Source organism: Balaenoptera borealis, assembly GCF_965194805.1.
Source record: "Balaenoptera borealis genome assembly, chromosome: 16".
Taxonomy (NCBI): domain Eukaryota; kingdom Metazoa; phylum Chordata; class Mammalia; order Artiodactyla; family Balaenopteridae; genus Balaenoptera; species Balaenoptera borealis.
In genome coordinates, this window is record NC_138872.1 from 80535976 (window position 1) to 80562002 (window position 26027).

At 62.0% G+C, this 26027-nt stretch overlaps 1 protein-coding gene across 3 annotated transcripts; it reads right to left on the reverse strand.

Annotated features, from left to right (window-relative positions):
* Positions 1 to 1016: 1016 nt before the first annotated feature.
* On the reverse strand, positions 1017 to 24356 carry SH2B2 (SH2B adaptor protein 2). Of its 3 annotated transcripts, none has more exons than XM_082361276.1 (9): positions 24089 to 24356; positions 13155 to 13903; positions 9815 to 9916; positions 8057 to 8148; positions 6413 to 6504; positions 6142 to 6306; positions 4803 to 5011; positions 2073 to 2244; positions 1017 to 1536 (listed from the first exon to the last, which is right to left on the reverse strand). In XM_082361276.1, the coding sequence occupies exons 2-9, from the start codon at positions 13872 to 13874 to the stop codon at positions 1193 to 1195; spliced, it is 1896 nt and encodes a 631-aa protein (XP_082217402.1). In that variant the 5' UTR covers positions 13875 to 13903; positions 24089 to 24356; the 3' UTR covers positions 1017 to 1192. The 3 variants fall into 3 exon arrangements, with proteins under 3 accessions (XP_082217402.1, XP_082217400.1, XP_082217401.1); XM_082361274.1 differs by having other exon boundaries at positions 24093 to 24231; XM_082361275.1 differs by having other exon boundaries at positions 6142 to 6303; positions 24089 to 24223.
* Between the last annotated feature and the right edge of the window lie 1671 nt (positions 24357 to 26027).

Sequence of the window (26027 nt, forward strand, 5' to 3'; positions counted from 1 at the left end):
CGGTCACTTCCTGGTCATTTGGTGAGTCGGGACTGGGTAACTCAAGCAGAAAAGCTCTGGGAGCCCCCCAGGGGCGCTGGTGCCCCTCATACGGGGAAGGGCTTGCAGGTGCTGCAGTAGCAGTCCCAGGAGGATTAACTGTCTGGGGCTCTGAAATGCACATCATGGATGCAAGCCCTGCAAGGGCGCTCCTGAGCAGAGGGACCATGGGTCCATGGCCCCAGGCGGGGAGGCAGAGTTTGGACTTGGGGAGGGGGAGGGCGCTTTGGTGCAGCAGGAACAAGATCCTTCTCAGACGGACCACTGCCTGAGGGCTGGGGTGCTGGGACCTCGAGCAGGCTGTGTCTCCAGGTGGGAGCCACAGCTGGACCTCCACCTGCAAGGAGGCAAGGGGTTGGGGTGGGGGGTGGGAGGACCCTCTAGGCCACTTGCAAGTTTGAATCTAGGTCAAAGGCGAGAAGCCTAGCCTCTTCCACTGCCCAATCCCCCAGTGGGCTCATGTGGAAAAATCCTGTCCACACTGCCAGGACCTCAATGACGAACCCAAGGACACAGTTACTCTCTCCTCGCCAGGGTCCAGCTCCTCACGCTGGCATTCAAGGCCCCCATACCTGGCCTCGCTCCCATCCTTCACTGTGTCCCAGGCTGAGCCCTCCTTTCTCATCTTTCCTCTACCCTCCCCCACCCCTCATTCTTGCCCCCGAAGCCTCTGCTCAGTTATCCCTCCCCCCCTACCTCTCTCACAGCTCCGCCAAAGCCCCCTCCCCAATCCCTGTGGGCCTCTTGGGTCCAGCGCTTTATCTCTGCACCTCATTCAGGGACTGCCGGTTGTCTCCTGGTTTCACTCGCCCAGCGGGGAGCCGGGTCCCCTAAGACCTGGGTGGGGGCCGGGCAGGTGCCAGGCCATGGTGGGCTCAACAGGGGGCTCGTGTGTGGCTCTCCCTCCTCCCCGGCAGGCCCAGGAGGAGCCGTGCCTGAGGCCAAGGCAGGAGAAAGGACGACAGGAGAGCCAGGTGCAGTCCCTAAAACAGGCTCTTTAATAACATTTTGTCTTCACTGAAGAGCTTCGCTTTTCCCACCCAGCGCCGGGCGGGGGCCGGCAGGGTCCGCGGGACGGACGGCCACGTGGGCCATCGCCCCGCGGCCGGGCGGGTCCGGGTGGCCCCAGGGCCTTGGCGCCGCCCGCGGCCGCCTAGTAGAAGGAGTATTGGTTCTCTACGGCGCGCGTGCGGCCCCGGGCGCCCTCTCCCGGCCCGGCCTCTGGGGGCTCGTCGGCGCCCCCGCCCGCCGCCTCCAGCAGGCGCTCGGCGCTGTTGCTGCGGCTGCGCGCGCTCAGCGGGCCCTCGGCGGGGCGCGAGGCGCCGGGCACAGACGCCGCCGAGGACGACGAGGCGGATGAGGACGAGGCGCCGCCGGCCTCCGAGGGCGAGGCGGGCGGGCAGGCGGCCGCGGCGAGGCTGGAGAAGTAGTGCTGGCCGGCCGGCTCGCTCCAGCAGGCGTGGGGCGCGGGCGCGGCGCTGGGCGAGGGCCCCGGGTCTGCAACGGGAGACCGCGGGCCGTCAGCTCCAAGCCTGGGCCGTGGCCCGCCCTCCCGCCCCCAGTCCCGGCGTGCAGACAGGGGCCAGAGCCCCGGAGGAACGCGGTGGCCTGGCATCACACAGTCTCCAACCCGGGGAGCACCCGAATTCAGCGCGCCGGGTTCCAGCCCACCTCCCCGATAACTAAAGTCATGGGTACAGGCGGCAGCGCGCACACACAAACGGCGCTCCACCCGCGTGTGCCGGGCACCCTCTCTCACCCCTCCAAGGCTTCCTTCCTTCAACAGCTCAGCGCTGGGCCCCACCTGTGCAGGGATCTAAGGGACTCCACCCCCTTCCGCCCGCCAGGAATTCCTCAGGACACGGATCCCTCGGGGCTGCGGCTCTCCCGCCAATCCTGATGGCCGGGTTGCTTACAACTTGCCTGAGACCGGGTGCTCATCCCACCGGGTCTAGCAGGGTGGCAGCCTGAGGGTGACGCCCTCCCCCACTGCCCACCTGTCTGTTTGCACGGGCCAGGTAGGGGCGTCTTACCAGGTGGGGGGCCCTGGGCCCGCACATAGCTGCGAAGGGTGATGTCTGCAGAGCCCCCGGACTCCAGCGGGATGGGGTGGGTGTGGAAGTGGCGGAGCATGTCGAGCACAGACTGGAACCACAGGTGCTGCACATGGCACTGCCCGTGGCCGTTCAAGGACAGGCGCAGGTGCTGTGGGCACAGATGGGTGTGGTCAGTGTGGGGTTGGGGGGTCCTGGACTGGCCCCATGCTTGGCAGGTGCCTTGGAAGGTCACGGGGAGGACCAGGTCTCGTAGAGGCCACAGGGGTGGTATCAGAGTGGGGGCCCCTCACACATGAGCCCATCTTAGGGGGGGGGTCATGCCTGTGGCGGGGATGGGGAATGAGGGCCACAGAGCCAGGCTGGGACTGGAGGCAGCATGCATCTGTCCGTATGCTGGGAGCACCCACATCAGGCCCTTCACACACCCCCTCCATCCCTAGTCTCCAAAAGCCCTAGAAGGTAGAGATTACAGCCTCCATATTAGAGATGGGGAAACCCAGGCACAGGGAGGGAGAGACTCGCCCACAGCCGCAGAGCACAGAGCTAGGAAGAGAACTCGTGTTTGGGTGACCCTCCCACCCCAGCAGCTAGGGGTCTGCCCACTGTCCCCGTACAGGCAAAGCCCAGCAGGCTGGAAACAACCCCCAGGGTGGCTGGGGAGGAATGGCTGCAGATGCTACTCAACTGTGCTGCAGCGGTGGGGGGGGCGCGGAGCACGGAGGAGCAGTGCCCACCTGGGCCAGGCGCCTCGGGGAGAGGAGGGGCCACAGGCCTGTGGTCTCTATTGGTGAGCCACAGGTCTCTGGCTTCAGCCCTTTTTTGCTCCATGTGTATCTCACAAGGGGAAGAGTGGCCGTCTCTGGGGTGTGTGTGGCAAGAGGGGTGATGACAGGAGGGTGCATGGGACGGGGGAGCTGGCCTCCTAGTACAGGAGAGAGAAGCCCTGGGGAGGAGGGGAGCGTTCCCATGAGTGAGTGCTGCCGCTCGGCAGGGCCAGAAGTTGCCAGAAGAGTGTGGGCCAACCCGGGGAGCACTCATGGCAGCCCAGGGCAGGGGCTCAGCCCAAGAGGAACAGCATAGTGGGGTCACACCACAGCCTCAAGTTGGGGTGGGGCCTCTGGGGACAGAGACCCAGGGCAGAGCTGGGCCCCAGGGAGCGTGTGCCTCTCAGTCTTTGGAAAAACATTCCGGACATTTATTATCTGAAGGTGAAAAGTGAGGCCTCGGAAGGCAGAGGTCTTCCTTCCCGGGAGGTGTATGAGTAGGAAGCTGCTCTATCCCGCCACTAACTTCTCCAGCTCTGCACAGGACTCTGGACAGACACGGTGCTCTGAGAGGCACCAGCTGTGGTGAGTACAAAGTTCAGGGCTGGGTTTTGCCCTGGAAAGAGCGGAGCCTCCCGCTCTGTCTCCCTTACCAAACATCCTGACACCAGCCCCCGACCCCACCCGCCTGCCCCATGCCCCACGGTGGGCTGGGCACCGTCCGAGCCTCTGGCTTGGGCATGCATCAGATCCGGGCCCTCCCAGGAGGCTGCCTCGGGGCCGTGCTGGCTAAGAAGTAAACTCCGGGTCAGGCTGCCAGGCACGGTGTTAAGCGCCTGGTTGTCAGAGGAACTGGTGAGGGAAGCTGCTTTCCAAGGAGGCGTCCCCAGGGAAGCGCTGCCCATGGGGCCAGGGGAGGGCCTGAGCCGGGCCAGCCGGGGGCTGGGACACTGGCTACCCGTGCAGGCCTGGAGCAGGAGTCCTAGGGTGCCCCCTCCTCCAGCAAGGACTGACGGGAACTGTGTCCTGGGAGGAGCCAGGGCTGGGTCTGTTTCCTTAGCGGAAACTCGGGATGGGGGGGGGAGGGGAGTTTGAGGTTCCTGCCCACTCTGTCACACTGAAACCCCCCACGGTCACTGGACTTTCTGTCATGTTTTCCTTTGTGCCTTAGGTCTTTATTAGCACGCAGTGCCCTTCCTTGAGAGCCCGCCTTCCGGGTTCACAGTCATGCCTTTGCCCTGCCCTGTCTGGACCACCCTTCCACTTGTCTTCACCTCAAGGATTCTCTGTCCATTGCACGTCTCAGGTCAAGGTCCTCTCCTACTCTGGCTGGTGGGGTCAGGAGCCTCCTCTGGCCCCCCCTTCTCTGCAGCCCTTCTGCCCGGCCCAGCTCCTCCTCTTCTGCCTGGCTCTCGAGGGCCCACTGTGTGTGGTTCCCTTCCACAGCCCCTGGCCTGGCATGAGCACAGGCCTGTCCCGGAGCTGGGGACCAGGAGGGGCTGGTGAAATGTGCTGGGCAGGGGAGAAGAGGGGCTGTTGGGTGGGTGGAGCATTGGTTGACCCCAGCCCTGTACTGAGGTGGCTCTCGGTGGAGACCCTCAGAAGCCCTAGTGCTACGCGATCCCCCATGCACAGGGTCAAAGTGAAACCCTCAGAAGGGCCCAGCCTCCTGGGGGCTCAGCCACCAGCAGGTGATTTCCCCATCGGATAATGGCGAAGCCATGTCTGAGGCAGACTGTAGCCCCACAGAGAGGTGCAGGAGGGATGCGAGTGATTCGGAGCGTGGCCAGGGGTGGGCCTGGCCTGTGGGAAGCCACGCCACCCCTACACCCACGGAGCCTGTTCCTGGGCGCCGGTGCAGCCTCAGGACCAGGGCCACCTCAGCTCCCCTCCCCCTGGGCTGGACACTTCCCCCCTGTGCCCCCCGCCTTCCCTGACTTACCTTGGCCTTGCCCTGGAAGTTGAAGGTCAGCACGTACTCCCCAGGCCGAGTCTCACTCTGGCGGATCACGAAGAGGCCGTGGCTCCGGGGCCCGCCTGCCAGAACCAGCTGAGCTGCCTTGACCCGTGACAGTGTCCCGTGGAACCAGGGGTAGTCAGAGAGCTCCAGCTCGGGCTCAGCCTCGGGCTCCGGCTCTGCTCCGTCCTCCACTGCAGAGGGATGACAGTGTGAGAGGCGTGGGGGAGAGAGCGGGCACGTAAACGAGAAAAGGGATGCATCATCTTGTTGGGTTTTTGCATGTAAGATGCTGCTGAATAATTTAGAACGAAGCAGGGAGCTGACCCACCCACGAAACATATGAGGTAAACTGAGGCACAGAGAGGAGAAAATGATAGAATAAGAGAATGTAGATTTAAACTACAGACTGGTTTAGCAAATAGCTTAATGATAAGAATGTATCAAATGATGGAATGGGTGCCATTTGTCTCAAGGATAGACCATTAATAGCAATTGGCGGGACTTCCCTGGTGGCACAGTGGTTAAGAATCCGCCTGCCAATGCAGGAGACACAGGTTCGAGCCCTGGTCCGGGAAGATCCCACATGCCGCAGAGCAACTAAGCCCGTGCGCCACAACTACTGAGCCTGCGCTCTAGAGCCCGTGAGCCACAACTACTGAGCCCACGTGCCACAACTACTGAAGCCTACGCGCCTAGAGCCTGTGCTCTGCAACAAGAGAAGCCACCGCAATGAAGAGTAGCCCCCGCTTGCTGCAACTAAAGAAAGCCCGCACGCAGCAACAAAGACCCAACACAGCCAAAAATAAATAAATTAATTAATTAAAAAAAATAGCAATTGGCAAATGGTTTCTGTTCTCACATAACATACATTAAATGTTCTTGCACCTCCTGAACCAGTAACAAAACTCCTCAATACCCCAGCTGTATCTGCTTGTATGTATAACATCAGAATATGCTTATTTCACAATCATCGTGCAGTTTTCTCTGGTTTGGTGGGATCACTCAGTTTCCTGGGGTCACTCTCTAAGTCGGCAACAAACCTGGGAACAAATCAAGTGTCTTTGTCCCCAAGCCCTCGTTACAACCCTTTGCACCCCTTTCTGTGAGCGTTTTCTACTGAAACCAGGGCCCGTGGGAGGGGTCACATTCCCGGACTAGCCTGCAAAAGCCAGAACAACCGAGTAGCTGTGCAAAGGACCCGGTGGGATGAAATGTCACAGCTTCTGAGGCTCAGGAAGGGCTTGGGAGAGGCCTGGGGGTGCCTGTGGCCTGGGGCGGGGGCGCAGGGAGGGGCAGCAGGAAGAGTGCAGCCCCACTGCACCTGTGTTATTGCTGTCACTGCCGCTGCCACCTGGGGACTCCAGGGTCTCCAGGAAGGTCTCCAGCGGGACATGGACCAGGGACTCCCCGACGGCATCTCGAGCTCGGCTGTGTGGGGCCGTCACCACGGCTGCCGTTGTCTCTAGGGGCCGGGGCAGGTCCGCTGCTGGAGAAATGGCAGGTGAGAAGCACGTCTGTCTGTCACCATCTCTGAGCGACCGCCCCCTCCGACCCTGCCCTCCACTACTCCAGCCAGCTCTGTCCCCACCTACCATCCGTTAGGAGCTCACAGCTGCAAGAGGCCACACGGCTAGCCAGACAGCTTCCCCGGGCACAGGGGAGATCGGCATCTTCCTCGCTGTCCCTGCGAAGGCAAGAAAGCGCAACCACGTCCTGCCATGGGGCTCGGACCACGGGCTGCTCGTGGAGCCAGGCAGTGGCAGACAGTCCCACGGCCAGCATCAGCCCTGTCCCTCTGCCTTCATGTCCCTCTGTCACACCCTCAGCTTGCTCTGTGGCCACCATGTGAGTGACCGCGCCATATGGAGACGTCTCCTGGTGGGTGCAGCTCTCCTGGAGGTCACATGACCCCTGCCCCCTAACCCATGACAGGCTGCCCTCCTCCTAGGATCCCATGGAGGCCCTGTTTGCAGAGCACAGGCTCTAGGCGCTCAGGCTTCAGTAGTTGTGGCACGTGGGCTCAGTAGCTGTAGCTTGTGGGCTCTAGAGCGCAGGCTCAGTAGTTGTGGTGCACAGGCTTAGTTGCTCTGCGGCATGTGGGATTTTCCCGGACCAGGGATCGAACCCGTGTCCCCCTGCACTGGCAGGTGGATTCTTAACCACTGCGCCACCAGGGAAGCAGGGCGTGGTGGTGGGCGGGGCCGGGGCCAGCTCCCTTCCCTGCCCTGGGCCTTTGTCTCCCCATCTGTGCCAGCTCTAAAGTACCGCGAAGTGAGGTTCACCTTCACGGGGGCTGGGGAAAGAGTCTGCGGAGCCGCTGGCTGGGAGGGTGGCAGGGGAGGGATTACAGCCACTTTGGGATGGGGGTGGCAGGGTGGGGGGAGCCTGGGAGGCGCTCAGGACTTTTAATTGTGCTTCCTTAAACGAAGCTGTTAATTAGAAGGCAGCAGCCCCTCCCCCGGGGCTTGGCTCACCCCAGTAGCCAGAGCTGCTGCCAAATGCTCAGCCGGCTGGCCTGCCTGCCCCTCCTCCTGGCCTCGGGATCTCTCCCGCATGGCGCAGCCAGCCTCCCTGCTGTTCTTCCTGCACACAGCTGACCGTAGCTGCCCTCTGCTTATTACCAGCCATGGCTCCCCACTGCCCCGACCTACCAGCTTCCGGGGCTCTCATAGAAGTCTCCTCCTCATCGGCTCTAATTCCAGTCACCCTAGGGCCCCGACATTCCCTGCGAGTCCCAGGTCCTCACACACCTCCACAGCCTTTGCTGGGCTGTTCTCTCTGCCCTCCTCCCTGCCGCCCCCAGCCCCCTCTGCCAGGCTCAGGCCCGCCCTTTCTTTAAGCCGCAGAGAAGGGGGGCACCTCTACCAGTACAGCTTCTCGGAGCCCCAGGACTGGACTAGGGACCTCCCGGTTGGTCCCCCACCCCTGGCACTTTGGGCTCAGCCCATCACTACCCCTCTCCTAGTGGTTTCAGCCTCCCCTGGAGTGAGAACAAGACTTGATTCAACTTCCCTCCAGGTCCCCAGACCCTGAACCTACAGAGCCTGCTGGGAATGGGGGTGTGGGTGATCTGGCCAGCACCCACCTGGATTGGACTGCAATGAGAAAATCCCATGTGTCAAGCTCAGCTCCTGCCCTCACCAGGAAGCTGCTCCCTGTGAAGGCTGGACCAAGGGCACAGCCGAGCTCGGCCCCCCCACCCCGTCTTCCCATCCTAGGAGCACTTGGGCACTCACCCAGGGTCCACACAGCCCTGGATGTCAGCTACCCACGAGTGCTTCTGCAGGGAGTCGATGGTCTCCAGGATGTACTCTGCTCCGTTCTCCACCTGGGGAGGGGGTGGCGAGAGTCCAGATCACAGCACCCTCAGCAGGAGGCTCCAGAGCCCAGGACAAATGGCTCATCCCACCCCTCCCCCTTGGGGGCTCACTGGTGAGGGCAGCAGGGAAGACAACAGGGTCCCGGGGTGGAGCCCACACTCTCAGCAGCCCCTTCCTCCTGGGCCCACCCCTGGGGATCATGGAGATGATGTCCAGCCCTGCTGAGCTCAGGTCCTCAGGCCCTGGTGATGCAGCCCTGCAGGAGGCCATGCTGGCTGGGTAAGGGATGGGGAGGTGGCGTGGAAGGGCATCACAACCCTCAAGTCTGTGAGGGGCCGGCTGGCCCAGCACTGAGTTGAGGGCCCACACGCCTTTGCACCTGGAACTCCACCTCTGTGGCCACACCCCTGGGATAAGAAGCCTCCAGAAGGGAAACAAGGAGGAGAAAGCCGGGCCCAGAGTGTGACCCTGCACACACATTGTCTGATGAACCCTGCCCAACAGCCCCGTGAGGGAGGTGATGCTTTCCCCATTGTACAGATGGGAAGACTGAGGTTCAGAGAGGTCAGGTAACTCGCTCAAAGTCACACTAGCGCTCGGTGGAGGTGTTGGGACCCGAACCCAGGTCTCTAAGGCCAAGGCCTGGGCTCTGAGCTTCTTGTCGCGTGTCTCAGTAAAGAGCAGTTGGACTCCCAGCATCTCAGAGCTGAGACGGTCCTTGGAACTGCCTTCATCCCCTCTCTGAATGGATGGGGAAACTGAGGCCCAGAGTGGGCCGGCAGGTGAGCCCCTTGGCCTCAGGGCTCCTGAGCGTAATCAGAGACACAGAGGCCACCCAGCTGTCAGGGGCGAGGCTCTGACCTGTCTCATCCAGCAGAGTGCCAGGCAGGGAGGGGCCGTGTCCTCAGTCCCTCGCCTGGGGTGACTCAGGGTACGGGGTTGGCAAATGTTTGCTAAATGAATAAGAGAGTTCATGACTAAACAAACAGGGACAGTAAAAACATAAACCCAACCGGGAGCCTGGAGAGGAGGTGGGGGGGCCTCCATGCAGCTTCGGGTGGGTGGAACCAGGCTTCCTTGGGGACTTGGCTTCACAAACATCCTCTAATCCTCCAAGGAGGCACGGGGCCACAGCCCTGGCAGCCTGGAGCCATGTCCTCAGCAACCCAAGCAGGCCACCCCAGTGATGTGGAGCCTGGGAAAAAGAGGAGCCGCCCCCAGACTCACTGGGATGCCTCCCTGCCCACCCTCAGGGCCTTTGTGCCCTCTGTGGGACCAGGCAGGTTCCCACACTCCAGTGCTGGTGACAGGAGCATTTGCATAACTGCTGCAGGCTGGCTACCAGTTCCTGCCTGTGGGGTGGGTGCGTGCTGACTCCAGTGGGGGAAGGGAAGGGAGGAAGTGAAACTCAGGACCTTCACCCAGGCGCAGGAGGAAATGGGAACGGGGCCGCACACGGTGGACTTGGACGACACCTGGGGCATTTGGCTTTGGAGCCCAGGCCAGGATTCACATCCTAGCTCTGTGCTTGACATCTGCGTAGGATCCTGGGACCCCCCCAACCAGGGCTCCCTCCCCCTGCCCTGCTGCTGGTCCTTTACCCTCACCTCCCCCGACACTGCCCTCGAGCTCTGCCACCCATGAGGGATCTGTGGGGCCCAAGGTGGGGCTCACCTTGAGCACGAACGTGTTGTCCTTCTCCGGCATCTCCAGGGGCATGGTGGTGCGGACCTCAATGATGGCCGACAGAGGGATGCTGACTTTGGGCCTGGAGGCCTGGGAGGCCAGAGGAAAGGGCAGTGAGACAGTGCCCCCAGGGCCTCCTGAAGCCCTCTTCCCCCTCCCCCCTCCCAGAGGTCAGAGCAGCCCTCAGCTTAGGATGTCAGGCAGCCCTGGCACAGAGGTGTCCCAATCCCCATTTCACAGATGGGTAAGTTGAGGGAGTTCCTTGGAAACAGAGGGACCTCCCCGTATAGTCATACAGCAAGTCAGGGACAGAGCTGGGACTGACATGAGTCTCCCACGTCTGAGCCCTGAGGGGGTGAACTCTGCCCCAGCTGCCCTTCCACCCAGCGCACCTACCGGATCTGTGGTTTTCACATTTTTCACCTTGACCCATAGTAAGAAATACATTTGACATTGTGACCCAGTACACACACACAGGTAAAAATATCTCTGAAACACATGTTTCAGCAGACAATATTTACCCTGACTGTGTGATGGAGTGTGATATTTTCTATTCTATTCTAGTTCATTTAAAAAAAATGCTCATCTCCCCTTTCAGACTAGATTTTCCACAGCACAGGTCTGGAGCCTCAACTCAGAACAGGACTCCTGGAGCCAGGCAGGCCGTGTCTTTAGGTGGAGGAAAAGGGACCAGTGTGGGATTTAACCAAGGCGAGCTGGCAGGACTCCTGGGGACAGCCACTCTGTGCCTGGACCCCCCACTCTGCCCCCAAAGCTCCTGGCCCTGGCCTGAAGGCCCCCCGAGGCTGCCTTGAGACTGAGATTCCTGGCAGGGCTTGGGCTTTGGGACAGGGGCTTTCTTAGGAGGAAAGGGAAGGGCCACACGTTGGGTGGGCAGGAGGATGGGAATTCCTGGCAGCACTGGCTGCCATCCAGCAGAGCAGGGCTGTGCTTGGGGCGGTGACCGCGAGGCTTGGCTGACCATGGCAGGCCATCAAGCCAGCCAGCGGGGCAGGGGCCGCGGTCCTGGAGTGGGTGGAGCTGACAGGTCTGCAGTGAAGGCTGGTCTGGGAACTATCGCTGGGCTCCCGCTGGCCAGAGGCGGTGATTCCTCTGCCTGGCACTTGAGGCCCGTCTGTCCTGGCCTAGCTGCCTTTCACCCGGCTCCAGCTCACTGTTACCACTTCCCTGGACGGAGCCATCAGGCTGTTTCACGACCCCAGACCTTGGCTCACTCAGCTTGAGTCTCCAGAAATGCCTGTCCCAGGGCCCTGCCACCTGGTGAACACTTATGAAGCTTCTCCTCCTTGTGGCCCCCAGAGCATCCTGTGCTCACCCCACTGAGGTTTATTTTACCATCCAGTCTAGCAAATATCACTTGCCTGGTGGTTCCCTAATGGCAGGGGGCCAGCATCATTGCTCCCTGGGTCCCAGGGCTGGCTGGCCTAGGGCTATAAGGGGACCTGGGGTCCAGGAGACTTTTCCTGCAGGGTGAGGGAGGGGGCAGGATGCTGGAAGCCTGACACACGGGGCTGTATGAAAGAGCAGTCTGAGGGTCCCAGAAACAGCCCCTAAGCCTGAAGACCCCAAGCCCCGGTCTGCTCCAACGGTGCAGCTAGGCCTCCAGGGGCAAGAGGAGGAAGAAATCTGGACTGTGGGTGGGTGAACAGGACTCAAAGGCAGGGGGAGTGTCAGCAGGGGCTCCCCGTGGGGCTCATACACCCTGGAGCCAAACATATTTGGGAAACCGGATCTGAGCCCTCACCAGGCATGCTTCACACCTGGCTCACTCCTGAATTCACAAACATTTGTATGAAGAAAGGAGGGTCTGAGGCCAGATCTGGGATAGGAACCCACCTGCCTTTCTCAGAGGTTGGGAAAGTGACCCCTCAGGAAGCCTGCCCTCTGCCAGCGGCGAATGGTGGGCTGCAGGGGGTGGACTAAGGCAGAGGGCACCGGCTGCTGTGTCCCCTCCCTCGAGGGCAGCAGACATGCTATTTACAGCCGGGCAGCTGTGGTTGCCACTCAGGGCCCAGAGGCGTTGAAGCCCTGCCCTGTGGGTGACCCTGGGCAAGCCCCACCCCACTTCCTACCCTTCACTGGGCCTCGGTCTCCCTGTCTGACAAACGGTGGAGTTGGGCTTAGTGGTCTATGATTCTCTCAGGGACCTAAAGGTGGGGGCCTGGGCAGGTAAAAAGTCCTTGGTGAGTCTGGGCGTCCTGGGACTTGGGGAGAAAGCTCTTCAGAGAGTCAGTGTGTCCCTGGGAAATCACCTCTCATGCGGCTCATGGGCACCCAGCCTTGGGGAGCCCACACCCTGCACCTCCAGGGGAGAAAGGCAAGGAGGAGCATCCAGAGTCCCGACAGACGGGGAGATGGAGAAAGAGGCGAGACGCAGGGTGGCTAAAGACAGCGGGCATAGAATGGGCCCGGAGGTGGGTGAGGGCCCTGGGTCGTTCTTGGGGCTGCCGCACCAGCACAACCTCCCACCTTTCCAAGCCTCCCAGTGCACAAAGAGCTCCCACCTCCACGCTCCTTTCATTTCCGGGACCACCAGGGTGATGGGTATAATTAGCTCAGCTCTGCCTCCCGAGAGCTGTGTGACTGGGCAGGCCACACACCCCCCCCTTTGTTCGTCTTCTCTTCTGTGACCTGGGGACCACGCTGCCCACCTTGCCGGGGCAACTGGGAGGATGAGGGTTCTCAGAAAGCGGACACTATTGTTGGAGTTATTCCCTCTTTCCAAACAAGGCAGATTTGCTCCCCTGGAGGAGACCCAAAGCTGCCCTCAGGGCTCTGATGTTGAGCCCCCAAGAGAGGGGAGGGCACAGTGCACTCAGGTGAGCGGCCATGCTGGTGACAGCTAGGAGAAGCTTAGCTTTTGAAATCTGGGCCGGGAAGCGGCCACCTGGGCAGGGGCTGGGCTGGAGCGTGGCAGCCAAGCTAGGGACAAGCAGATTTCCCCTGAGCCAGATGCAGACCTCCGGCAGGCCCTCTGTGAGTGTGCCAATGTCATTGCCTGCTTTCCTCTCTGGGGAGGCTCCAGCCACCCAGGGGTCCCAGGTGAGGAAGAGGAGTTCACGCAGCCAGGCTCTCCAATACCTCCAGGAACAGTACCCAGAACCCCTTCTGTAGCCAGAGGGCCCTTCTGACAACCTCACAGGCAGAAAAAGAGGGCCTGAGGGGTGACCTGTCCCAGAGGCAGAGGGGGGGCCCCTGGCACCCCAGGTTCCTGACCCCGAATACTCCACCCCGCTGATCAGATCAGGCAGTGCGGTCCCCAAAGCCAGCCCCTCCACGGCCCCCCCAGGTGTTGGTGGGCACTCACCTTGGGCGGCACGAAGAACTCTAGGCGGAAGCGCTCGCCTGCCACGGCCCTGCGCAGGAGCAGGCGACACTTCTGCCACTGGGCGGCGCCCCCGGGGCCCGCGGCCGCGTCGTCGGCCACCATGAAGCGCAGCGCGCCCTCTCGCTGGATGTCCACCAGCTCCACCTTGGCCGCCAGCGTCCGCGACAGCCGCAGGCGCCGCGTCCACTTGTCGCGCGGCTCGGCTGGGGGCTCGGCGGCCCGCGGGGCGGCGTCGGGCTCGGGCGAGGAGCGCCGGTGCCACATGTCTCGCACGCCGTCCACCACGCACAGGCTCATATTGCGCAGCGAGAAGCCCTTGCGGACGCGGGCCTTGGCCGCCGCGTGCGCCGACACGTCCTCGGAGCTCCGCGAGTGGCCGTAGGGCGCGGCTTTGAGCGCCGGGGGCCCCGAGGGCTCGGGCTCCATGGCGTCTGGGGGCTCGGCCGCTCCCCGGGGCGCCGGCCCGGCCACCAGCACGCGGCGCACCTCCTCGCTGAACACGTCCAGGAAGTTGGCGGCGAAGTGGCGGGAGAAGGAGGCCCCGGCGTCGGGCGTGTCGTAGGCCGGGTTGTCCCGCAGGAAACGGCAGAACTTGTGGGCGAAATCCACGGCGGCCGCCTGCGCGTGCAGTTCGCAGAACTGCCGCCAGTCCGGGACCGGAACCGGAACCGGGACCGGGGCGGCGGCGGCACCATTCATGGCTCCCGTCCCATGGCAGCCCCCGGAGGCTGCAGGCGAGAGGAGCGAGTGAGTGAATTCCTGACCCATGTCCAGAGCGCCCACCTGCCCCACTCCCCCAGGGCTGTGTGCAGCATTTCAGAGCAGCTTCAATGTGTGAGGCGGACAACCAGGCAGGGGGGACACGTGTCTGCAAGAGGGGCACTCTCCTTCAAACAGCAGTCTCAGGGAACCCCAAGGTCATTCCTGGGCTTGGCGAGGGAGGCTGGGATGACAGACGCCTTCAAGTGGGGTCCCCAATGAGCCTCCCAAGTGACCTCGCTTCCCTGAGTACCCTCTTCTGAGGGTCCCCAAAGTTTGGTGGACAGAAAGAAGTCATGCTTGGCTCTACCTTTGAAGTATACCAAGAACCCCACCCCTCCGCTGCTCCCCGCCATCCGTATTGCTGTCCTGGCACCCACGCAACCCTTTCTCCTGCCTGCAGTATTTTAGCAGCCTCTTCATTGGTCCCCCGGAACCTGACCTCACCGCCTACAGCCTGTTCTCCACCCAGGAACCCAGTCATTTCTAAAACATAAGACAGATCAGGCCCTCCGCTGCTCAGAATCCTGCAATGGTTTCCCACCCCACTCAGTGTAGAAGCCAAAGTCCTACCCATGGCCCCTGAGGCCTCACGTGATCTGCCTCCATTTGACGCTCTGAGCTTATCTCCCGCCACTCTTCTTGCCCACTCTGCTCTGGTCACACCTGAGTCCCACCCCAGGGCCTTTGCACTTGCGATTTTCTCTTGTACTTGCCTGGAATGTCCTTTCCCCCCCACCCCCTCACGTTTTTCAGGTTTCTGTTCAAATACCATCTTGTCCGATAGCTCTCCTTGCCCACTGCTCTATTTAGAGTAAGAAATTCTCCACCCAGCACTGGTGTCTCCGTGCCCTTTGCCTGCTTACTTTTCTCCACAGTGCTTATCCCCATCTAACATTCTGTTTATGCACTCGCTTGGTCTTGTTTCACCCCTCCTGGACCGCCCCCCGCCCAGCACCACACCCTCCCCGGAGAATGCCAGCTCCACAAGGCAGCGGTTTTGACAGTCTCATATGTGGCTGTGTCCCCACTGCTGGGCACATGGCAGGCACTCAGTAAACACTGAATGAATGAATGAACAAATGAATGTGTTCAGCACACCAGGCATGTCACAGCTGTCACTGCCCAAACCGTCACATGGGGCCTGAGAACACACAGCTTGTTAGTGACAGACCAGGGATTCTCACGCTGACTCTGAGACTTTGGAGGTCACCTCCCAGTGTGGATCTAGTATGACCAGTTTTTCATACTGGCATTGAAGGCGCTGCCTCTTCAGACTTCTTTCCCTCACCGTGGACTGACTGCCTGCTCTACTTGTGTTCCCACCTCCTGGAATCCTGTTCCCTCCAGAGCTCCCATCCAAATCGGACCCTCCTGAAGAGGCCCTGATCGGGGAATCCCACCTTCCTCCTCCTATCCCTAGGTCCCTCCAGGCTTCCTCACTCCGGATCGCCAAAATGCATGGTGTGTGTCTAGTCATCTGGGGGCCTTGCCTCCTCATCCCCCATCACTTCTGGGGGCACAGGCCCAGCCATTCTGTTTATGCATCTCCTCCCCAACAGGCCAGGGTGAAAATTACTGGTGGAGAAGAAGTGGGGTGATGTGGTCCTGCCCTGCCTTAGGGAGCCCCTGTCTGAGGGGGCCGGCCAGTGTTAGGGGAACTGAGACAGGGGGTCATGCCCTCGCCTGCCTTTCCAGGATCCCCACAATTCCCAGCGTGGCCCTTCCCTCACAGCTCCTGGGAGCACCATCTCCTCTCTCCTCTGGGATCCAAACTCTGTAATTAATCGCCGGGTAAAAATAGCTGCCCCACTTCTGTGAGATCATCTGCGGGGCCTCTGGGTCATAGGGCACCGTGGGAATTCCCTCTCACCTTGGGGCAACCTCGGCCATCGATCTGCAGTCAATAACCACAGGACAGCCCCAGGGAGGAAACAGGCCACTTGATGAGGCCACTTAGCACGGAGGACAGTTTTCCTTCCAAACCAGCAGGTCTCCTCAGAGACTCTCACCCCAGCACTGGGGAGAGGGGGAGAGAGTAGCAGGGAGTTCTGAGGGCTTCCTGGAGGAGGTGGGGCTTGCATTGGGCTTCATGCTGGCAGAGAGGATGAAGAGTGACTTCACTGCAGTCATGAGCAGTAACTTGGAGGCAGACTTTTCAGGACATGCGGGAGGGGCTGGGGGAGGACAGGGGCTGAGGCACCCATGAATATGGCTCATGCTGGGCCTTTCTCCTGCTCTGCACTTCCTTCTCATCTGGCTAACTCCTCCTTATCCTTCAAGAATGAATCCAGGGGCCACATCCTCCAGGAAGCCTTCCCTGACTCCCCTGCCTCCCCAGCCCAGGCGACAGGTGTTTCCTCTGAGCTCCCACAGTCCCTGCCTGTGCATCCCTCTAGCGAGGCGCCCACTGCAGGGTGCCCCAGGTATCTGTTTCCATGTCTGTCTCCCACCTGGCACAGGCACTCCTTGGGGGCAGAAGGCAGGCCTGAGTCATATGCCCGGAATGGGGGTGGAGGCAGGAATGCACCTGCCACCATCACCAAGGCCTTGGCCTGACCTGTGGAGAGTGGGCGTTTCTGAGGGTGGGGCGGGGACAAGGCCCTGCAGCTGAGCTTGTGAAGCCCCGTACCTGGGCTCCAAGCCCATCCATTTACCCAGCAGGGCAGTGCTCCCCATAGGGGCCATCTCTCTCCCTCCTGAGACAGACCACCAGGAGGGTCAGACTAGGTGACAGGGCAGCCTGGGAAGGGCTAGCACTGGAGCCAGCAGCAAAGTGTGGATGCCCCACTTGCCATAATTTTGCCCTCCATGGGGCAGGTGGGGGCAGGGAGGAAGTCGGTCCCAGTGCCACATCCTCAAGCATCAATCCCCGTCCCTCCCACCCTTCCTGCTGGCTGAGAATATTCTTGGCAAGGAGAATGGGCAGAGTGGAGGGACAGGACCCAGGGGAGAGGCTTTCACGGGGTGAGGGGGCGGGGGGAGGGTCCCATCTAGGCCTCACTGGAGGCAGGGGTGGAACTCAGAGAGGAATCTGCCAAGGGTAGGGGGCACATGTCCTAGGCAGGCACTGGCCTGGGAAGCACTGAGGTTGGGCCTGCCTTGACCTCCCCCCTCCCCTGTCCTGACCGCTTGCTGACTGGCCAGGAGCCTATGGGCCTGATGCCCAGCACATCAGCCCTCACTGTCCCCTGGGTCCAGCTGGGGCTACACAGAAGTGGCAGGGGTTGTACAGCCAGGGGTAGAAGTCACAAGCAGCCGGGCCAGCCCAGGAGCCCCAGCCCTAGTTACAGACTGAGGCCCAGGCATGGCTCTCTGTGAAGGGGAGGCCGCAAGCCAAGAGGAAGACGGCTCAGCCCCAGCAGGGCACGGGTGTGCTGTCCCCAACTGCCCGTGGGCCAGAACTGGGGAGGAGACCGAGTGCAGGGACTCTGCTGACCTGGGCTCCAGGCCTGACCCCACTGCTTTCTGGGTGAAGGACGTTGACCTCAACTCCAGCCTCTGGGCCTCAGTTTCCTCACTTTAAAAATGAGGATGAGGGAATTCCCTGGCGGTCCAGTGGTTAGGAGTCCGCGCTTCCACTGAAGGGAGCACAGGTTCGATCCCTGGTCAGGGAACTAAGATCCCGCAAGCTGCGTGGCATGGTGAAGAAAAAAAAAAAATGAGGATGAGGGGCCGCCCCTCCCTGGAAGGACAGCACAGGAAGTGGTCTCTGCTGTGTTATAATCCATGTGTACCTGTGGGCAGGACTAGGGCTCTCCAGACCTTTGGGTGGAGCCAGAAGGTATCTCCAGGGACCAGTCAGTGTGACACCCAATCAATCATTCTGCAGGTGACCACAGACCCAGATGCGGGAAAAGCAGAGCCTCAAGGGGAGGGGAACCCAGAGGTACCAGAAGCAGGGTGGACGAACTCACCGGGCTCCTACTGTCTGGCCTGTCCGGGAAGGTTTATGGACTGACTCCAGCAGGCCCTGGGCTCTCCCTCCTCCAGGGGCTCCTTGGGAAGCCCCACCTGAGTCTCTGCCTGTGTCACTCCCCAGCCGGCTGGAACTTTCTCCCTCACTCCGCTGACGAGTCACATTCTGCCCCACCTTTAGGCTATGTACAACACTCTCCACTTCCAGGAAGCCTTCCCCCTACACTGGCCCTTCCATCCTGAGCTCCCATGGCCCCGTGGTCCTTGGCCCTCCTGCTTCCATGGGCCGGGTCCCAGCTCCCCCTCCTCTGGTCCCAGGGAGCCAGAAGAAACCTGTCGAGTCAGTGCGGGACAGCAATGGACTGGCCGGTGGGAGATGGGGGCTCTGTCTCGGGCCAGGCCCTATGTCTCCCGAGGCCTCGGCTCCCCATCCATAACATGGGGGGCTGGGGCAGTGGCCTCCAGGGGCCCCTGTCATGGCCCTTGGACACTGAAGACTGGGGCCCTACAGTCCCTCCAGGGGTGGGACCAGAGGCAGGCAGGAGGTTGCCTCTCACATTCACGGGCTTCTTCTATGAGGGACTCCGGTGGAGACAAAGGGAGCCCCACCCCCATTCCGCCTGGCCTGGGGATCAGGTGGTTGGCCCCCCAGCGGCCCTGGGTGGGCAAACCACCCTCCCCGATCCATCACCCTGGGGTTCTTCCAGGCTCAGCTGGGCTGTCTGGCTTCTCCTCCTGGAGCTATGTTTTTTGTTCCCATCTTGCCAGGGCCAGAGGGCGATGGGATGGGGCTTCAGGGAGGCAGGGCAGGGGGTGGGATGGGGAGGGGAAGCATAGTCCAGTCCCTGCCTGTTGCCTTTCCAAGCCACGGACTCTCCTAACCCCTCCGCCAAGAACCAGACGGGAGAATCCCCCAACCCCCACCCGGTTAGACGCCTGGGAGAGGGGGCGGCTGGCCTTCCGGTGGTAAAAATAGCACTGACAATTGGAAAAGAGGAAAAAAAGCCAGCCATCAGCCCCCAGTGGCACGCAGTTCCGGACCCCATGGCCAGGTCATTCCTTAAAATATTAATGAGGCGGCCTAGCCACCCCGCTAATGGGCCGGTGACCAATCGATCCAGCGCACAGTGGGCAGCGGCCTGGAGGGGTGGGGGGGCACCGGCGCGGTCCAGGCCCACACCTGCGGGGGAGGGGGGAGTCTTCCGGGAGCCCCAGCTGGAGCTGGCCTCCCTACCGCAGGAGACAGCCAGCCCCAGGGGAGGGAAGGAGGCCCTGCAGAGCACACCAGCCGCCCAGCAACCTGAAAGGCTGCCCTCTGGGTGGGGGGCAAGGCCTGGGCGGCATCGTCCTCTGTGCTGTGCTCCGGGCTGGGCCAGACAGTGCTCCCCGCCCTCTCCCCTGCCCTACCGCGGACCACTCACCATGGGGAAACCGAGGCCTCTTCTTGGGGTCTCCCCAACACAAGGAGAGGAGACAAGGCCTCCCTTGGCTCTGCCCTGCCCTCCAGGAAGCTGGCCCCTACCACGCTCACCGATGTCCTGTCCTCCAGGCTTCTCAGGACCACCGGCCCGGCCCAGCCCAGCCGACCGCGCACTTTACCACCAAGCCTCCTCCCAGCTGCCCTCCTGGCCTCTGTGGGACCGTATCCCCCGATCGCCCCTCTGCACCCCGCCCCCTGCAGCACACAGACAACCTTCGGGCCCGCGACGGAGGCAGAGTACCCAGGGCTCAGTCTGTTTCGCTGTTGGTACTTGGGCGTTGGTTCTTAAGTCTACTCCCTACCCCACCCCCCCCTCAGAAAGTGTCCCCACAGGACAGGCTCTGAACCAAGGCCTCCTGCAAGAAGGACGTGCGGCTGGAATTCCCCGACCTTCTCCACCCAGAATATCTGTGCTCGACCCATGACCCCGGCAGGAGGCAGGAGTGGGCATGATTTCTGGTCTTACTACTCTCGAACTGGCTGGGTCTTTGCTGCAGAGTGGGGAGGGTGCTCTGATTAGCGACAGGGACAGGTGTGGATTAAGAACCCTTGGGACTCTGCCCCTGTTTGTGGGGGTCGGGGTGGGGGGAGGGAGGGGCGGCGCGGGACTCAGCTGGCCCTGGCTTTTCTGAGTATCAGTTTCCATAGCTGTAAAGTGGGACCATCCTGCTCGCCCACGCAGACCTGCCTGCTTCGTGGTCCAAGGCCTGCGCTGAGGAGTATCGCTGGGAGGTGGCTGCTGAAAGCTGGCGGGGCAGCCCTGTGCCCTCACGCCTTCCACGCAACTGCCAGCCTTTGCCACCATGGGAGTGGGGAAGCCCTTCTGCTGAGCCCCCCGAGCTTTCACTGATGCCCCCGAGCTTGACAAGCCCCTCTGGCTCTGGGACCTGCAGACCCCTGGTCCAAGGGGGCCCCACAGCTGCATCCGACAGCTGCTTCCGTCACCGGGGCCCCGTGGCCGGGGCGTCTCCCCTCCTCCACATCTGACATCTGACACATGGGACAGTGGAGTGGTTAAAAGCCTGAGATCTGGAGCCAGACCGGCTGGCTTTGAATCCCAGCTCCTCTGCTTCCTAGCCGTGTGACTCAGCCTCCTGGGGCCTCAGTTTCCTCATCTGTTAAAACAGAGGGTAAAAGGGCACTGACCTCAAAGGGCTGTCATGAGGATTAAATAAGTAATTTGTTTAAAAATCAAAGATCCTCTGCTTCTACTTCCTAAATGTCTTGTATTCATTCCCTCTTTTCCTCCCACTCCTCTGGGCAGAGGACTCCTCCCAAACCTCCTTGTTTCTCACGATCCCCCCCCAACCCCTGACAAATCCAGGCTCCACAGTGTGGCCAAGGTCATCTTTCTAGGACTCACATCCAATTGGGCTATGCCCCTGTTTAAAACCCTTCTCCCCTCACATCTTCCCTGCCAGGAAGTGAGGATTCTCCCGTCATACAGTTGAGGAAATGAGGTTCTGCCGAGGGAGGTGACCGGCCCATCATTCACTGGATTTGTACTGAACTCCCACCATGTGTCAGGAGCCATGCTGGTGGGTCCAGGGCCACAGATTGGTGAGGGGGGAGTGTGAAGCCAAGTTCAGGTCTGTCCCTTTCTGTAGCACACGCTACTCCCAGCAGGGCTTTGTCCCTGGGGAGCCCTCACTCTGAGGGCACAGTAGGGGGACCCAGGCCCTGCCTGGGGAAAGGAGATGGCCATCCTCAGAGGAGAGGGCACTCTGACAGGCTGGAGGGCAGGGGAATCCAGGGCTGGGCCCTGCAGGAAGTCGACATCAGATGAGCAGGGAGCGGGCCCCAGGACAATAAGCTATGCCGGGGCCTGGGGGCTCAGGAGGGAAGCCTATCCTCCTTCAGGAGCACCTGGTGCTGGACAGCTCCTGGACGGGCTCTGTAGGTGGAGAGCAGGCTGGGCTGGCTCTAGCTGCACTGGCCCTGCCATCCTGGCATTGCAGAGCAGACACACCAACCCCTCTCCATCCTTGGCCTGAGCCTCGCAGTCTCTCCCTCTCTCCCAGTGTCATGGATCTCACCTAGGCCCCGATTCATAACCCTCCCAGACCTCCCTGGGCCATGGCCCAGCCCCCCAAATCTGCCAGACATCCCCTTCAACCACTTAGCCCACCAGTCTGCCTTCTGGCTTTTTCCACGATACACATACCAGCGACTCCTAACTGAGACCTCCAGTGCCTCCCCTCGGTTCTGAGTATCCCAGAACTCTGGGTACTGCGGATGCTTATAAAGCTTCCCCAGGCCTTTTCCCAAACAACTGAACTCCCAGCCTGGCTGATCTCCAGGCACCTCAAACTCACCACATCCAAGTTTTAATACATCCTCTTCCTCCAACCCCTGCTTGTCCACTGCTCGGAGTCTCAACATGTAGCCCGGCATTGCCCCACCTGCTCCTCTGCCCCAGTAGCTGGCAGGCCCCTGAGCCCAAGGGGGCCCCGGGAACGCCCCCCTTTGTCCTGTCCCGGCCTCCACTCTGTCCCCCCTGCCCCTCGTCCCTCTACAACACCACATGGCTTGTGGCCTGTCTTCTTTACCAAACCGTGAGCCCCCAGCTGGGTGTTATACCCGCCCCCAGGTGGGCCCTAGACACAGAGGGTCGGAAGTATCTGGAGAATGGAGCCCAAACCCTGCTTCACCCAGAGGAGCCAAAAGATGCTGTACTCCCACACACTGCTCTGCCCAAACAGGTGTGGGCCGTGACCTCCTCTAGATGTTGAAGAGTCACCCCTGCTCTCCCCTGGGACAGAGCACGCCATAAAAACAGACCCACCCAGGTGAGTGGGGAAGAGAAACCTCCCCAGTTTCCAAAGCTGCCGCCGCCCCTCCAGCCCCACGTGGACAGTGAGAGAGCAGGAAGCGAGGCAGGCTCTAAGACTGGACCCGAATGGCATGGGGACAGCTGCCAGGAGGCCCAATATACCTAAACTCCCAACTTCCTACGACCCAGAATAGACGGGCAGTGCAGGAGGTAGAAACCAGATTCTTGTCAGAGAGAAGTGGTTTAGAAGCCTGGCTTGTTGGTTGAGTGACTTTGGGCAAGTCATTTCACTTCCCTGAATCTGTTTCCTTCTCTGCAAAATGGGGATAATAATAGAACCAAACCCCCAGGGTTGTTGTGAAGATTACATGAGAAACGCCACAGAGGCCCTTAGCCTGGCACGAGTCAGCTTGAAACCAAATGCTCAGCCCTGGGGGTCCAGGCTCCACCTGAGTGGGGGTCCCACCTCCCAGGGAAGCTCACCCTTGGGTGTGTGCAGGGGTTCTCCCTGGGAGACCCACAAAGTAGGGAGGAGGGGTCTAGAAATTTTAGACAGAGTTTTCACAGTAAGGGTAAGAAGAAAAGCATATGCATTAACACTTGACTCCTCAGAACCATTCAATTATCCCGCATCAGGATCTCCTGCCCATCATCATTCACGCCCTCTAGAGGGGGAGAGGAGGCAGTCTGTGGGAAACTGTCTCTGAGAACCCCATAAACGCCCTGCACCTTGCCACTGCCCCCACGGCCAGACCTCCTCCAAAGTTCTTAGAGCTGAAGGGTTCTAGGTCACTCCCAGCCGATGGCCTCCTGGATGGAGCAGGGAGGCCAGGATGGAAGAGATTTGTTCAAAGTGGGGGGCAGGGTTGGGGGGTGGTTCAGATCACACCCCCCAACAGAGGCAGCCAAAGTCTCTTAGGGTAACCATCCCCTGGTTCCTCCGTTCTCTTAGGGGTGCCCATTCACCCCATGGTCAGCGACCTGTGTTGGAGGGGGCAACTCTTGCTGGTCACCCAGCTAGGAGGTAGGCAGCACCATCCCCATTTTACAGGGTAGATAATGGAGGCTCAAAGGGCAGACGTAGGGTTCAATCCAGGTTTGACTCCCAGCCCTGAGGCTCTCCCCTGCACCAACTGGCCTATCCTTGTCCACGGTCACTCCTGGGGCTGTCCAGTCAGCCCTGCGCGGCTCCTGAGGAGTCCCAGTCATTGCAGACTTCTCCCCCTTTAGACCTCACTTCGTGGGCTGCTGGGGTCCCTGCCTCTGCCCGGTCTTGGCCCGCTGGTTTGGCGCGGTGCCTGGCCCCGCGCTGCCCGCAGGTTCATCAATGGCTGAGGCCGAAGGGACTGAATGGAGGGCATGAACCCGCCCCTTCTTAAAGGCGCCGGCCTCTCCGGCACCCTCAGCGATCCTCCCCCCTATCGAGGGCTGCAGGAGAGTTCCCGGGGTGGGCGGGTCGAGAATGGAGACCGTGAGAAAGAAGGCCTGGGCCAAATGGAGGGCGTGCCGGCCCAGCGACTGTGGTCTGGATAGGGTCCCTCCCGTGGCCGGCACCCTCCTTCCAGCTTGGCCCTCCCCCCGCCCCCGCACCCTAGGGAAGAGACCCCAGCGCTCCACCCCCCCCCAGCCCCCAGCCAGAGACCCCTCCTCCAGGGGGGCCCGCTGCGCTCGCCCCACCAAGGGGTCTGGGGTCTGGGCCCTGGGAAGGGGCCTGGGCGCAGCTGCTCCGGAGGCGGCTCGGCCCCTCCCGCCACTCCCGCCCGGCCCGGGATGGGGGTCGGAGAGCCGATCCCCGCCGGGGGCGCGTCTCCTCCGTCGCGCTCCCTCCCACCCGCGCACACAAAGACAACACGCGCGGACCGGGGCGCGTGCGGCCGCGCTCCCCGGAGCAGCAGTGCGCACACACACGCGCGCCCTCAGGGACGGAGGGAGTCCGGGGTGATGGACGGGGGGACGAGGGAACTGAGGACAAGCAGGCCATACCTACAGGCGCGCAGCTGTGGCCGGGAGGGCCGGGGCACCGGAGGAGCGCTGCCCGGACCGCGGCCGGCCTCCCGGGGCCCGGCGGCTCATGGCCAGCGGCGGGTTCGGGGTCCCTCCGGGAGGGAGCTGGCGTTGGCGGCGGCTCCTCCCTCCGTCGTCCACAACCTCGAAGGCTCGTGCGCTCCTCAGTGGCCCAGCGCGGCCCCGGCTCTGCTCTCTCGGCGGCCGAGCCCCGCGCGCTCCGAGCCCAGCCCCGCGCAGCGCGCGCCCCGCCCGCTCCCCCTCCTACCCTCTGCCCGTGCGGCGCGCGCCTTCCCGGCCCCGCCCCCGCCTCGGGCTCGGCCCCCTCGCCCCTCGCAGGTTCCGCCCCCGCCGCGCCCCCCGCCCTCCGCACGAGCCTGTTCGGCGCCCGCCGCTGCTGCTCGCTGCCTCCGGGTGGCGGCGGTGGCGGCGGCTGGGCTGCCGAGCCTTGGGGCCCAGAGGGGTTAGGAGCTGGCTTGCAGCCGCTGCATTTGGGGCGAGAGTCCGCGGCTGCTGGGTCTCGCGGAGCAGGCTCCAAGCCAGGCTCCGGAATCCCCGCCGTGCAGAGGCGTCCCCCGGAGCCGGGGGTGGTGGCCCCGGGAGCGTGGCGGGTGGAGGCCGGGCGGGTGGCCTGAGTAGTAGGGTAGTGGGGTGTGTGGGGCGTGGGCGCCCGACGGGGGCCCCGGACCCTCCGGCGTGGGGACAGTGGGCGTCTCGAGAAAGCCCAGATGTCGCAACGGGAGAAATCAACGTCTGGTTCCCATAAATCCCAAGGGCGAGCGCCACGCCCCCTCCCCCCAGCGCTCCGGTGCAGGAAATAGCCCCGGGGCTACAGGGCAGGGAAGACCCGAGAACGGGTCCCACCTCCCCACCTTCACAGTGATGGGGACACTGACGCCACCCGGGGAGGTCTTCAGAAGTCACACAGGGCTGATGTGGGGGAGGGGAACACAGCCCTGTCTTCCTCACCCCTGCTTGGTTCTGCAGCCCCAAAACCCGGGGCATAGGTTAGGGCAGATCCCAGCCTGGCTGGAAGAACAAAGACTGCTGCTGGCCTTTGCGAAAGCTTGTGGACTAACCCCTGGGGAGCTGGGGGCCTCCGGGAGGCTTCCCAGAAGAGATGGAGGGGCTCCAGCAGGCCTGGAAGGCGCCCAAGAGGAGCAGAAGGGCATCAGTGTGAGCAGAAGTGTGGAAGGGCTGCTCAGAGATGAGACCTATTGCTCGCTCCTTGGGGGGTGCCGGGCTCCTCCCCTCCTCTCCATTCTTGCCCCTGCCCCAGGCCCTCAGCTCCCACAGGCAGTTAGATCTGCGTCTCCCTGCCTTTGCTAAGCTCTCTGCAACCCCACCTCTGGCTGTTCTGTGATCTACCATGGTCTCCCTGCTAGCTGAGAGTGCCTCCATATGTTGCCCTCCCCCACCCATAATGACCCCTGACCTTTGTGACCTCTGACCTTTGTAGAGAGCTCTTTAACCTTTCCCAAAGCCATGTCGCATCTCTGATTTCCCAGGAAGCAGGACAGGCAAAGAAGGTTTTTTTTTCCCAGTCTTGTGGATGGAAAGGGTGGGGCCTAGAGAGGAGCGGTGGGTTGGTGAAGGTGGAGTCTGCCCCGGAGTCCTCACCTCCTGCCCGCCAGCCCTGGGCTGCCCTCCATGGGGCCTCTAAAGCAAGGCAGGCCTGGTCTGAGGCCCCGGTACCCGGCCCCCTACCCTTCCACACACAGACCGGCTGCTCTCTCGCCAGGACCTGGCCAGCAAACCCTTAATGAAAGCTTAGGCGCGGACCAAACACCGTTTGGAGCTGCACAGAGGCCTGGACATCTGGCTGGGAACCTGACCTATGAAGGGGGCTGGGAGGCGTGTGGGAGTGTAGGGGTGGGTGCGTGACCGCCTGCAGGGTGGGAGAGAGGGAGGGAGGCTC